The sequence below is a fragment of the Monodon monoceros genome, unplaced genomic scaffold (genome assembly GCF_005190385.1).
Source record: "Monodon monoceros isolate NGI ecotype Baffin Bay Population unplaced genomic scaffold, NGI_Narwhal_1 Super_Scaffold_5, whole genome shotgun sequence".
NCBI classification, from domain to species: Eukaryota; Metazoa; Chordata; class Mammalia; order Artiodactyla; family Monodontidae; genus Monodon; species Monodon monoceros.
In genome coordinates this window covers 17,902,248-17,917,361 of record NW_021703782.1, presented here as the reverse complement: position 1 = coordinate 17,917,361, position 15,114 = coordinate 17,902,248, and the positions used below count along the sequence as shown (strand labels likewise).

The 15,114-nt window shown below is 42.2% G+C and overlaps 1 protein-coding gene and 1 pseudogene across 1 annotated transcript in view; one reads left to right on the top strand and one right to left on the bottom strand.

The window, feature by feature from the left end:
- LOC114883978 (zinc finger protein OZF-like) overlaps positions 1-3,566 on the bottom strand; it is a 29,799-nt gene extending 26,233 nt beyond the window's left edge. Inside the window, exons 1-3 of the mRNA XM_029202346.1 lie at positions 3,480-3,566; positions 3,274-3,385; positions 1,918-1,976 (exon numbers count right to left, since the gene is read on the bottom strand). Coding sequence (XP_029058179.1) covers positions 1,918-1,976; positions 3,274-3,385; positions 3,480-3,566 — 258 coding nt within the window. The remainder of the gene's footprint in view (positions 1-1,917; positions 1,977-3,273; positions 3,386-3,479) is intronic.
- Positions 3,567-11,808: 8,242 nt separating this feature from the next.
- LOC114883977 lies at positions 11,809-14,816 on the top strand (annotated as a pseudogene).
- The last annotated feature ends 298 nt before the right edge of the window (positions 14,817-15,114 follow it).

The window sequence follows — 15,114 nt, the reverse complement described above, 5'->3', positions numbered from 1 at the left end:
GGTGACATGGATAATACCTTTGGAATGTAAGATGAAAACTGAAATTTTTTCACATTATGAAAAATCAAAAATATCTGACAGTATACACATTAACTGTGATGTCCTAGGGAAGCAGGCATATTCAGAGTTTTGGCTCTGCCTTTAAATTCCGTCCAAGATTTGATCACTTCAAAGTACAACTGCTAACATCATCATTTCTTGAAAGGATTACTGAAAGTCCTGCTACATCATTTATTTCCACCACTATCTCACTAGAGCCCACTCTCAGAGCTATTATTAAATTATAAGTCAGGTCATGTCTTTTCTCAGCTCAAAATTCTCTAAACAACCTAGTAAACAGAGATAAATATTGAATTCATAGATTAGGAGATTCAGTATGATGGAGACTGTCAGTTCTCCACAAAGAAATCTATAGATTCAATGAAATCATAATCAAAAGCTTACCAGGATTTTTAGAATCACAAGTTAATTCTAATATTTACATAGAAAGCGAACAACCTAGAATATGAAAAGAGTTTTGAAAAAGAACAACGTCAGAGGACTGATATTACTTGATTTCAAGACATACCATAGAGCTTAAGACAAAGAAAGTGTGTGATATTAATGAAAATGAAACACAGAGATCAAAAGAAAAAGTATAAAAATGATATATACAAACATAATGCACACACACATTTCTTTAATTTAGGTGTCTGGGCAATTCAATGGAGAAAGTATATTCTGACACAAATCATGTTAGACTAAAAAAACTCCATTAGAAAAATAATAACAATAACCTTGATTCATACTTTGCACCACAAAAAATAATTAATTCAAACTGATCAAGACCTCAATGAATATGCTTTCTGTTTAGATTTTAGAGTCACGTGAATATATCACCTATCTAAAAAAGAAACTGACAGCTGGTGTACTGAAGTTGGAACCAGCAAAATGGTTGAGTGCATGCTCCCTCAACTCAGTATTTAGAATATACTAACAGTACAAATTTCCAAGCCCAACAGCAGGCTCTGAAATTCTAGATTTATGACAGGGCCGACCCGTTAACACATCTGGTTGTTTTCTGATCAGCATTCCCTGTGTTAAGTAGAAAGTTTAAATACATGAAAACAGAAATTATTGATGTAACAACAAATATAAGAGAAAACTATCAACAAGGTCATGAAAATACACTGCAAAAACAGACAAAAATGTACAATTTTCTCTGAAAATAATAAAAAAAATAGAAAACCAGACTAGATCCATGACTGTTTAAATAAAGTGACTCAGTAATCTGCATCAACACACAAAAAGCAGATGTATTCACAAAGTCCAGTTTTAGAGGTGAGTTTCAGGAAGTCTATAACAGATGATTTTCTCATATGAAACAGACACACACAGAGAGAGAGAGAGAGAGAGAGAAAGGATAAAAGAAGGAAGGGGGAAGGGAGAGGAGAGGAGAGGAGAAAAAAGCAGAAAGAGCCCCAAAGACTAATATAACCAAGATACCACAGTTAGTCAGGGACATAAGAAAACAAAATTATAGGCTAATGTAGTGTGTAAATACAGAATAAAAGTTAAATATGATAATAGCAAAAAGATGTCAGTTACAAATTTGAAACAAAACAAAAAAAAGGCTCACACCCATTATCAAGTAGGGTCTATACAAGAATTCAAGAGTAAGTTAACATTCTAAAATCCATTTAAGCTACCTGCTACCTCTAATATTTGGAGATTAAAAAAAATAAACTGTAGCTTTCCTCCAATAGATACAAAAAGGTATTCGATATAATTCAGGGTACATTCATGACCCAAGTAAAACTGATTATAAAAGGGAAATAACTTACACTGATAAAAGACGTGTAACAGAATCTGAGAGCAATCTGAAATCAAGAATTGAATCTATCATACCACTAACAGGGGAATGAATAAAGAGCTCACCTCAGATATGTTCATTTTCAGTAGGTCTTGGGAGAGTGTAGAGGACGGTGAAGATTCAGCTGGGGGGGACAGAAAGAGGAAAAGGTCAGAACACCTGGCCTGCCTTATAGCTCCTACATTCACCTCCCAATCACCTCAGCAGCCCAGCTGAGGGGCAGCCTCCCTAAGGACTCACTTTGGCCCTTGAAAAGGCAAGGGAAGTACCCTGTGGAAGCACCACTTGTCCATCTTCCAGTTTGAAATGATCATGGGGCTTAAACCTACCACTTCTCAGTTGGTAAAAATAATTTTTTTTACTAATTTAGACAATAGACACAAAAAACTAACATACTAAAATACACCAAAGAACGACACGTTTCATTAAAATTAACAGTAGAAGAAAAGACACTGCCTGCATCCTTACTTTGTTTTCCTAGCAATATTGTTTACCCCTGGAGTTAGAAAATCCACAGGAAGCCCAGTAAAAAGGATGGCAAGCTTTAAGACAATTTTTAAAAACATTATTGAAGTGGGCTGCAGTTTCTCAAAAGGGACTCTTGATAAGTTTCTTCTGATGACTGAACGGTATGAACGACTGTTCGACTCCTGGCTCCGTCACATTCCGGGTGAGCCTGGAGAAGTCACAGACGCTCTCAAACTCAGGACCACCTCACCACCCTGAGACTCAGATCTGCTTTCTGCTTAACGTGTGTTTAATGCAGATGCTCATACCGCTATCAGGGAGGCTTATGTAAACCACCCAAGGAAAAGAACAAAGTGTCTTCTGAACAACAACATCTACTATCACTTTTTCGGCGGTCAGTACCTGGCACTTGCCTCTTTTTCCAAATGACACCACATCGAATTCTCAGAACAACGCCATGAAGCAGGCATTATTCATAACCTCCTTTGCAGACCTGACTCATTCCCAGGTTACTTCTCCCGCCCACAGTACCGGTGACACGGCTGTAACTGACCGAGTCTCTCCCGCTCCAGAGCAGGGATGCCCAGCACACTCTCCGCCCGTGCTTTCTGGCCCGCTCACGGCCAGCGTGACCACCGCGCTTTCCCTCCCACTGTCCGCCCCGGCGTCCCCCCGTCAGATGCAGGCCGGGCCGGGCTTTCCATCCCCACACGCACCGTCCCCGCTCCTAACGGGTCTCAGCGCCACCTGCCCCCGAGACCACAAGGCCCGAACCGGGATCGCCCCACCCACCTTCCCAGGGCCGACGTCCAGGCCAGACCCGGGCACTGCAGTCCCGCCTGGACCAGAAGGCGGCCCGAGACGTACCACTTCCGCCCCCGCCACGAGAACGCCGCTCTCAGCAAAGCTCCGGGCCACGCGAAGTTCCCGTCCCCACCGTACAGATCCCGCACCTGCGAGGGCCGAAGCTCCAGGATCTTCACACCACGAGGCCTGTGAGGGCGGAAGAGATGAGGCGGGACCTATGTTGCACAGGCGCAGAGGAAGCCCCAGAAACCAGGAGGGCTGTGGAGGGAGAAAGACTACATTTCCCGTCGCTCCCCGCGCCCTGGGGTGTCTTGAACAGAGCAATCCATTTATTGCAGCAGAGTAGAAATACGGGGGAAATGCTTGTTCCGTGGTCCTGGGTTCTCCGAGACCCCGGATTGGGTGTTTCTCCGCACTGTGGTTCTTGGACTATCTCCATACCTGGCCTATGTGGGTGTACCAAGGCAAGCAGGTAAAGGTCATGACTGATATCAGATTCTCCAGATTGGTAGATCCTGATAGTCCCGAGAAAATATCCTTCTAATGGAATAGAATTTTCCGTCTCTGCATTAATTAACCTACTTGGCATCAAGGGGGCGTCCTTTGTGAAAGACAAATAGCGTATTTTCTCAAAAGTGAGTTCACTGGTTTAGTCATAATGGGACAGACTTCTTTTTCATTTACTGCAATTTTGAAACCAAGCAGGACGCTACAGGGCTCTTCTGGATACAAAAGCCTTTCCCTGTTCCTTGCATCTTTGTAGGAAAAAGGTTTCAGCTCCTAGACCATCGCTGAGTTCCAAAGGACAGATTCAACCAGTTACTAACCAGGGAACGGAGGGAGCGCAGAAGCAAAGAGAAGCAGTCAAGAAACAATACTGCAGCTATAAAACAGGGACCTGGTTCCTCCTCAAGGGATTATACATAAAATATCTTTGAGTTTTGCTGCAGGATCTAAAGCCCCCTCTCTGCAGGAGGATGGTAACTTCAGGTTGAGCACAATATTCCCGAAGAGCACCCAGTCACCTCAACACCAACCAAAGTAGATACGTTGCAGGCTCCGACCCCAAATATGCCTATAAAACTCTTTCCTCAAAATCATCTAGGAGTTCAGGTCTTTTGAGCATAAGCCACCCGTTCATTCTCCTTGCTTGACCACTGCAGTAATTCTTTACCTGCTCTAAACATCAATGTTTTGGTCTGTTTGGCCTTACTGTGCATCAGGTACATGAACTTGCATTTGGCAATGATTTTCTATGTAAAAATGCCTGACCTTCTAGCACTAAATCTAAATATGACAGTATAATGCACTGATAGCCCAACCATGTTTGCTTTATGCAAACTAGATGGCCCTCCTCATGACATAGGCCTAGCAAAATACTCAATATACTCTGCAAGTATTTTTTTCATACACCACCAATTCTGACCTGAGCAAGGCTGTTGAAAAATCATTATTCTTTCAACATTTTATGGAGTATTTCCTGTGTTCTTTAATGTATACAAATATATTTCAACATTTTGTTTTAAATTATACAAAAACACAAGATCAGTTTCATCAAAAGAGTAGTGCTTGATGGGATAATTGGAGGAAGTTCCCACTCTCCATCTCCTTCCCAAACATAACCAATGTTAATTAGCCTCAACTTTATTCAGTGCAGTACACCACACAAATACATTTTTCAGATACAAGCTTTCCTTTTTACAGCTTATTTTGACCCTTAATTAAAATGTAATCATATCATCAGGTCAAACCATTTAGAACTACATTGCTGGGCTGCACCCTGCATGCCTGCAAGAAAAGATATCTTTACAAAAGTGAAATAGTGACATTATCCTGTCTGCCACTAATATAATCCTGCCCACTATATATCCTCTCTCTTCTTTAAATCTCTTATGCAGGTTAATACTTTTCTTCATATAGACTTACATATAGGTAAACATTTATTAAGTTCTTTCAATTTGAATCCTATTACAGTAAATAAAACACTCTCACATATGGTATAACAAGTATTTATTTGCACATAGGAGAGATGCTTGTTTTGATATATTAACAATATTTTCTCCTTCATCCTCTAATTTATTTTTTAACTAATTTTAATATTAATGGTCTTGGATTTTCATGCACAAAATGACAAGTTACTCATTTTCAATTTTATCATAATTTGTCCTCTATTATGCACTGAATTGTGCCCATCTTCCAAATTAATATGTTGAAGCCCTAAGCCTGAGTACCCTACTGTGTAACTATATTCAGAGTTAGGGCCTTCAGAGAAGTAATTAAGTTAAAATGAGGCTGTTAAGGTAAGCTCTAATCCAATCCAACTGGTGTTCTTATAAGAAGCTTTGGATACACAAGGAGACACAAGGAATGCATACCTACAGAAGAAAGACCATATGAAGACACAATAAGAGGGCAACACTAAAAAAGTCCCAGAGATCTAAAGCACAATATAGTGAATACAAACAACAATATTGTATTATAATCGTCAAACTTGCTAAGAGACTAGATCTTAATTATTCCAATCACCAAAAAAAAAAAAAGATAATCATGTAACATGATCAAGGTGCTGATTGTCCCTACAACAGCAATCATACTACAATACATAAACCTATCAAATCAACATGTTTTATAACTTAAATTTACATAATGTTATATGTCAAATATATTTCAGTTTAAAAAAGGAGACAACCACCTGCAAGCCAAGGAGAGATTCCACAGAAGACACCAAAATTAAGGACACCTTGATTATGAACTTCTAGACTCTCTAACTGTAAGAAAATATATTTCTGTTGCTTGAGCCCTTAGTCTGCACCATTTTGTTATGGCAGACCTAGCAAACTAATACACCTCTCTAATTAATTAAAAGTAATAAGCACAAAAAGGCTGGTGGAGCTTTATTAAATAAGTCATAATTGAATTTAAGTAAAGATTACTAATGGAGATAAAGTATATATACATCTCATCTCATATATTATATATATTATATATGAAATATCTTTTCTGTGTATTCATAAAACCTGCTGTGTGACATCTATTATTCTAGATGCTGTGTTGACAGTAGGGAAAAAGAAATAAAAATCCCTTTACTCTGCTCTTGGTTTTCTGTTCAGGATTAGTCTATTAGTTGGAGTCACAGCAATCGAGCAAGAGAGTATGGCACTAACCTGGGAGAAAGTCCTGACCAAATTGGTGCTGCTCCCTTAGGTTGAGGTGCTTGGTCATGGCTGGCCCTTTGTTCAGGACAAGATAGTCCAAAGAAGAGCCTTGCTCTCATCTCACTTAACAAACCTTAATGGCAAAACACAGAAAGATCAAACCGTTTACAAATAACATAAATACATCTCAGAACCAAGCTCAAGAATATTTTTTTGACTACAAAATATCCACCACCCAACGAGTCTCTAATCCAATTAAAAATGATCAGATTTGTAAAGATTCAAGAAAATGGGATCCATGCGGAGCAAAATAAACCAATTAAAATTGTTGCTAATCATATACGGGTGTTAGAATTAGGAGAAGGGTTTTAAAACAGTTATTGCCACTGTATTCTGTACATTCAAAAAGTTAAGTAGAGGCATGGGAGATAAAAGATTCAAACTGAACTTCTAGATGTAGATGAAAACTACAATGCTTGATATAAAAAATACAATTGATGGGATCAACAGCACATTATGAATTTCTAGGGAAAAGACATAAGAAAAAAAACAGAGAAAATAATTAACAATGAACAGCAAATGGTAGAAAAACTTCAAGTGACCAGGTAAATATGCAGTTGGAGTTCCTATAGGAGTGTGAGGGATATGGGAGAGAAAATTTAGAGAAATAATGCCTGAAAATTTTCAAACTGTAAATCCATACATCCATGAAGTTTATGTCAAGCATAAGAAACATAAAGCTACACCAAAGTATATCATAATCAAATTGCTCAAAACCAGTGATAAATATAAACTATTAAAAGCAGCTGGAGGCTTCCCTGGTGGCACAGCGGTTAAGAATCCGCCTGCCAATGCAGGGGACATGGGCTTGATCCCCAGTCTGGGAAGATCCCACATGCCGCGGAGCAACTAAGCCTGTGTGCCACAACTACTGAGCCTGTGCTCTAGAGCCCGTGAGCCACAACTACTGAGCCCACAGTGCTGCAGCTACTGAAGCCCATGCGCCTAGAGCCTGTGCTCTGCAGTAAAAGAAGCCACCACAACGAGAAGCCTGTGCACCGCAATGAAGAGTAGCCCCTCCTTGCCACAGCTAGAGAAAGCCCGTGCACAACCACAAAGACCCAACGCAGCCAAAAATAAATAAAATAAAATAAATTAATATTTTAAAAAAGCTTTAAAAAAAGCAGCTGGAGAAAAAAATAATCTGTACAAGGAAGCTAAGATAAAGATGACAAGTTTCTTGTCAGAAACAAAGCAAGAAGAAAAAAGAAAGAAAAGAAAGAAAGGGACTAAAAAAAAAAACCTGTCAACTTGGCAGTTGGGGAGAACAGCAAAATCTTTCAAAATGATGAAAAAATAAAGTTTTTAAAAAATACCTCTTGGGGCTTCCCTGGTGGCGCAGTGGTTGAGAATCTGCCTGCCAATGCAGGGGACACAGGTTTGAGCTCTGGTCTGGGAGGATCCCACATGCCGCAGAGCAACTAGGCCCGTGAGCCACAACTACTGAGCCTGCATGTCTGGAGCCTGTGCTCCTCAACAAGAGAGGCCGTGATAGTGAGAGGCCCGTGCACCGCGATGAAGAGTGGTCCCTGCTTGCCGCAACTAGAGAAAGCCCTCACACAGAAACGAAGACCCAACACAGCCATAAATAAATAAATAAAATTAAAAAAAAATACCTCTTGATTTTATTTTTTAAAGAATTTGTGCTTCATTTGTATTTGCTTTTTGAATTTAATCACAGCTACTCTCAGGGGCCCTTTTTCCTGAGAATTATTAGTTAGAAAGTAGGGTGAAACCAAATCACAGATTAGACATCCCTCTGTAAAAAACAACAATTAAAATAATCATTTTATCTGAGTATTCTGACAAACTTCAGGGAAAGAACCTGACATAGGATTTAGTCACCTCCATATATCTGTACAACCACTCAAGACTATAAGAGTGTTGCACCCTCAGGGAGCTTTCAAGGAAAAGAAGGGGGTAACCTAAACTAGAATTATCAGGGCAGAACCTAAATTTCAAAATAGGTCCATATAACCCCATATTCTTTTTATCCTGATCATTATGCAGGAGGTGCGTGGAGGAAATTAATCCTTTCTGAAGAGAGCTGAATTCAGTGACCAAACTGCTTTACTAAGGTTAATTTTTTAAGACCTGCAGATCTTAGATTTGCATTCTCTGGAGAACTAGATTATTGGTGGACCCATATAGTAAATTACATAGCTCCAAGGAGAAGCTAGAGTGAGACTCATTAAAAAATTAGTTATTTAAAACATCAAGTTATTTAAAACATCAAGTGTACCTATGTATGCATTATGTGAGTCCCAGATGAAGAAGAGAGAAAAGAGCACAGAGATTACTTGAAGGATGAGGGCCAAAAATCTCCCAAAAGAGAAAAGGAGGTATGTACAAATTCAAGAAACTCAATCATCTACCAAGAGGATAAACCCAAAGAGGCCCACACTGAGATACATTAAAATTAAACTGTTGAAAGACAAAGAAAAAGAGAGAATCTTGAAAGTAGTAGGAAAAAAGTGACTTGTCACGAACAAGGTATCCATCCTCATTAAGATTATCAACCGGGCTTCCCTGGTGGCGCAGTGGTTGAGAGTCCGCCTGCCGATGCAGGGGACACAGGTTTGTGTCCCGATCCCGGAAGATCCCACATACTGCGGAGCAGCTGGGCCCGTGAGCCATGGCCGCTGAGCCTATGCGTCCGGAGCCTGTGCTCTGCAACGGGAGAGGCCACAACAGTGAGAGGCCCGCGTACCACAAAAAAAAAAAAAAAAAAAAGATTATCAACCAATTTCTCAGCAGAAATCTTGGAGGCCAGAGGCATTGGATGCTATATAGAAAGTATTGAAAGGGGAAAAAAATCTTAGCAACTGATAATTTTATATCTAATTGAGAGTTTTATATCCAGAAAAAAATGTCTTTATAAATGTGTAAGATATTAACATATTCCCTGTTAAACAAAAGCTGAGGGAATTCATGATCATTAGACTACCCTAAAAAATGCTGATGGGACTCCTCCAGATTATAAGGAAAGGACACTAGGGAGTAATTTGAAACCATATGAACATATAACAATCTCCAGTAAAGGTATACCCATGAGAAAATTTTTAAAAATTATAATTTTGTTTATAACTTTACTTCTTATTTTCTACAGGATTTAAAAGAAAAATGCATGAATGTCATTATAAAACTGTGCTAATGAGTACAGAAAATATAAAGATGTAACTTATGACATCAGTAACATAAAGTGCAGGGAGATGGAATTATAAAGGGGTAGTTTTGTGTGCAGTTACATTTATATTGTTTCAATTCAAAATAGAGTACTATAACTTTAGGATGTTATATGTAACCCTTATGGTAGCCACAAAGAAAATATCTGTAAAAGGAGTTAGAAGGCAGCTGACACATGTGACTACAAATAATTAACTAAACACAAGGGAAGGTAGTCATAGACAAAATGAGTTACCACAAAAAGCCATAAGAATTACAGAAAACAAATAATTACTTTATTTATGGAAAAATAACAAAAGAATTATTTCTTAACAGTAATTAAATATAAGTGGATTAAAATTCTGAAGCACAAGGCATAGTTTTGCACAGCTGATGTTTACAAAAAGGATATACTATATACAGCAGACTCACTTTAGATCTAAGGACACACATAAGTTAAAAGTGAAAGGATGGAGCAGATATCCTATGCAAATAGTAACCAAAAGAGCTGCATGGCTATATATTAATATCAGACAAAATAGATGTTAAATCTAAAACTGGTAAAAGAGAAAAATAAGAACATTATGTATCGGTAAAAGAAATATTTCACTGAGAATATATAAAACTATAGATATGTACACAACAAACCTCAGAGCTCCAAAGTATACAAGGCAAGTGTCGACAAAATTGAAGGGAGATATAGACACGTCCACAGTTAGAGAGCAAGATTTCAATATCCCATATTCAATAGTAGAACAACCAGCCCGAGGATCAATAAGGAAATAGAAAATTTGAACAACAATATAAAACAATTAGACCTAAAAGATATATACAGAACACTCCACCCAGAAAGCCCAGAAAACACACTTTCCTTCAAGTGCATATTGAACATTTTGTATGATACATCATATGTTAGCTTACAAAAAGAACCCCCCCCCAAAAGCGAAGATAGCCTTTGTGAACTATAGGAAACCATTACAAGTAATAATCTGTGCATAACTGTGGTCCCAGAGGATGAGACAAAGAAAGGGGTAGAAAGTATATTTAAGGAAATAATGGCTGAGAACTTTCCATCTCTGCAGAGAGATTTGGACATCCAAGTTTACAAAGCTCATAAGTCCCCAAACAGATCCAACCCAGAGGGATCTTCTCCAACAAGCATTGTGATAAAACTGCCTAAAATCAAAGGCAAAGAGAAAGTTTTAAAAGCAACAAGGGAAAAAAAAGCATCACATGCAGTGGAAACCACCCCCCCATAAAACTATCAACAGATACCTCAAAATAAACTTTGCAGGGTATGAGAGAGTGGGATGATAAATTCAACATGCTGAAAGAAAAAAAAAATCAACCAAAAATAGTTTACCTGAAAAGTTGTCTTTCAGAAATGGAGTGATAAAGACTCTCAGGCAAGGAAAATCTAATGGAGTACACAACTGGCAGACCTACACTGCTTACATTGCCAAAGGGAGTTCCTCAGGGTTAAAGGAAAAAACACTAAGAACATTAAAACAAAAAATACAAAACACATTGGTAAGGCAGGTATATAGTGAAATAGGATTACAACAATGCATAAATATGATGGTGTGTTAATTAATCATACAAATGTTAAAGGACAGAAGCATTAAAAATAACTACACTTACACACTAATTTGCTATAGATAAACAATATAAAAATACATAAACTGTGACCTCAAATCATAAACTGTTGGGGGGAGTGAGTAAAAGGGTAGAATTTTGTATGTGAATAGTTAGGTTGTTGCAGCCTAAAATAGACTGTTATATGTATAAGATGTTCATGGCTTATCAGCTTCACAGTAACCACAAAGCAAAGACCTACAGTAGATACACAAGAGAAAAAGGAAAGAAAACCAAACATTCCTCTACAGGAAATCATCAGTTCACAAAGAAAGACATCAAGAGACAAAGAAAGGAACAGGAAGACTACAAAACAGCCAGAAAAAATTGACAAGATGTCATTAGTAAGTTCTTACATATAAATAAATACTCTAAATGTAAATAGATTAACATTTCCAATTAAAGGACAGAGTGATTGAACGAATTTTTTAAAAGACGAACTGTATTCCACCTAAAGAGTTTTTTTTCAGCTTTCATGACAAATAAAAATGAGGAGATGGAAAAAATATATTCCATAAAAATGGAAACCAAAAATGAGCAAGGGTAGGCAGTCGCGGGCAGCCATCTCCCTTCGATGGCGGCGGAGCAGGGCCGGCTGCTGCCGCAGCCAGAAAGACGGCAGTGGTGGAGATAGTGGTAGGTGTAGCGGGGACGGGCCCAGTCACCATGAGCCAAGGCTCACCCCCCGCCAAACGGGAGAGCAGCGAGCCCGCGAAGCAAAGGTCCCCAACACTAAGCAGCTTTATCCGGGCTGTGGTAAAGGCTGTGCATCGACTTGACCTCATCCTTTGCAACAAAACCGCTTATCAAAAAGTGTTCAAACCAGAGAACATTAGCCCGAGGAGCAAGCTGCGTGATCTCTGCGTCAAGCACCCGGTGGACTATGGGAGGAAGGCTAAGGAGCTGCTGTGGAGAAAGGTATGCTACGAAGTTATCCAGCTCATCAAGTCTAACAAAAAGCATATCCACAGCCGGAGCACCTTAGAATGTGCCTACAGGACACACCTGGTCGCTGGGATTGGCTTCTACCAGCATCTCCTTCTCTATATCCAGTCCCACTACCAGCTAGAACTGCAATGCTGCATCGACTGGACCCATGTCACCAACCCCCTCACAGGATGCAGGAAGCCAGTGTCTGCCTCAGGGAAGTAGATGGATTGAGCACAGACGGCATGCCACCAATGGCTAGTGTACCTGGGGGATTTGTCATGATATCAGAATGAATTAGCTGGTATAAACTCTGAGCTGCTAGCTGAGAGATTTTACTACCAAGCCCTGTCAGTGGCTCCCCAGATTGGAATGCCTTCAACCAGCTGGGCACCCTTGCAGGCAGCAAGTACTATAATGTGGAAGCCATGTATTGCTACCTGTGCTGCATCTAGTCGGAAGTGTCCTTTGAGGGGGCCTATGGGAATCTCAAGCGGCTGTGTGACAAGGCAGCCAAAATGTACCACAGCTGAAGAAGTGCGAGACTAGGAAACTCTCTCCCAACAAGAAGCGATGTAAAGATATTAAGAGGTTGCTGGTGAACTTTATGTATCTGCAAAGCCTCCTGCAGCCCAAAAGTAGCTCCCTGGACTCAAAGCTGATGTCACTTTGCCAGTCAGTCCTGAAGGACTTCAGCCTCTGTCTCTTCTACCTGCCCTCCCCACCCAACCTTAGCCTGGCCAGTGAGGATGAGAGTGGATATGATTTCCTCCCAGACCTTCTCATCTTTCAAATGGTCATCATCTGCCTTATGGGTGTGCACAGCTTGAAGAGAGCACATCCAAGCAGTACAGTGCAGCTATTGCCTTCACCCTGGCCCTCTTCTCCCACCTCGTCAGTCATGTCCACATAGGGCGGCAAGCTGAGCTGGAAGAGGGCGAGACTCCTGTCCCGGCATTCCAGAGCGATGGCACAGATGAACCAGAGTCCAAGGGACACTTGGAGAAGGAGGGTCTTGAGCCTCTTCCTGCAGCACCTCAAGAGGGTGAAGCCAGAAAGAACCAGAATTTCTCCCACCTCTCCTGCCTCTGCCGCCCACCCACAGCTGGTGATGACAGTGACATGAGTGAAGGCTTTGACTAGGACTTAAGCCATGACTCAGCCCAGGCCAGCGAGGGCTCGGACAGTGGCTCTGACAAGAGTCTTGAAGGTGGGGGAACGGCCTTTGATGCTAAGACAGATTCAGAAATGAAGAGCCAAGAGTCCAGATCAGACCTGAAAGATAAGGAGGATGAGGAAGGGACATGGTCCCCAGCCCTGGAGCCACCTTGGGCCAGGTCAGAGGCTCCTGAATCCTTCAATGGCCCACTGGACCCCAGCAAGGCCAGCGTTGCCAGCAATCTACAAGCGATGTCCACCCAGATGTTGCAGACTAAACGCTGCTTCCAACGGGCCCCCACCTTCAGCAACCTGCTCCTCCAGCCCACCACCGAAGCTCCCACCTTGGCCAGCCCCAGGCCCTGTGTCAGAGGGGATGTGGACAAGCCCTCAGAGCCAGCCTCTGAAGAGGGCTCTGAGTCAGAGGGAAGTGAGTCCAACAGTGGGCGCGCCTGTTGGAATGAGCGCAGCATCCAGGAGAAGCTGCAAGTCCTCATGGCCGAAGGCCAGCTTCCTGCTGTGAAAGTCTTCCTGGACTGGCTGTGAACCAACTGCAGCCTCATCATTGTATGTGCGCAGAGCTCTCTAAGTCTGTGGAACTGCCTGTCTGTGTTGCTGAATCTGTTGCCAGCTGCTGGAGAACTCCAAGAGTCTGGCCTGGTCCTGTGTCCCAAGGTCCAGGATCTTCTTGAAGGTTGTGAACTGCCTGACCTCCCGTCTAGCCTGCTGCTCCCAGAGGACATGGCACTTCACAATCTGCCTCCCCTCCAGGCTGCCCACAGATGCTTTAACTTTGACACGGATCAGCTCTTGCTCAGCAGCTTAGAGGAGACAGTCGTGCACATCTGCTGCATCCACAGCTTTGGCCACTTCATTGCCCGCCTGCATGGCAGCATCCTACTGTTCAACCCAGAGGTCAGCATCTTTGTCAGCATCTCCCAGTCTGAGCAAGAGAGCCTGCTGCAGCAGGCCCAGGCCCAGTTCCTCATGGCACAGGAGGAAGCTCAGCGGAATGGGCTAATGAGAGACATGGCCCAGCTATGACTTCAGCTTGAGGTCTCTCAGCTGGAAGGGAGCCTGCAGCAGCCCAAGGCCCGGTCAGCAATGTCTCCCTACCTCGTCTCCAACACCCAAGCCCTCTGCCACCACCACCCTACCATCCTCCAGCTGGCCACCAGTGGCCTCTTCATTGTCATCATCCCAATGACAGTGATCGATGGCCTAGATTTGCTGAAGAAGGAACAGCCAGGGGCCCAGGATGGAATCCAATACCTGGAGGCAGGGTTTAAAAAAGGGTTGGCTGCCAGAAAGAGGTGGGGAAGAGCTTCAAGTGGCATAAGCTGAAGAGGCAGGATGCAGATGACTGGATGCTCTATAAGATCCTGGACAGCTGCAAACAGCTGACTCTGGCCCAGAGGGCAGGTGAGGAGGACCCGAGTGGCATGGTGACCATCATCACAGGGCTTCCACTGGACAACCCCAGCATGCTCTCAGGCCCTATGGAGGCAGCCTTGCAGGCCACTGCACATGCCAGAGTGGACATTAAGAATGTTCTGGACTTCTACAAGCAGTGGAAGGAGATTGGCTGAGACCGACCCCCAGGCCCTGCAGCAGGCTGACTCCACATCTCTCCCGCCCTCCCTGGCAGCCAGGACCACCACCTGTAGTCACCCCACCACACTCAGACTCACGCATGTACACAGGAAGGAAGCCCAGCTGCACACAGGCTGCAGGAAGGGCCCAGGAGCCAGCTGGGAGAGTGGGGGTCCCCCTGTTTCCAAGATAACGTCAGGAAAGCAAGGAAAGTATTTGGAGCAGGAGAGGCCTGTGGGCCCCTAGCCAGCCTTCCTGCCTCAGCCCCCCTGCTTTCCCCAGGGGCAGGTGGTA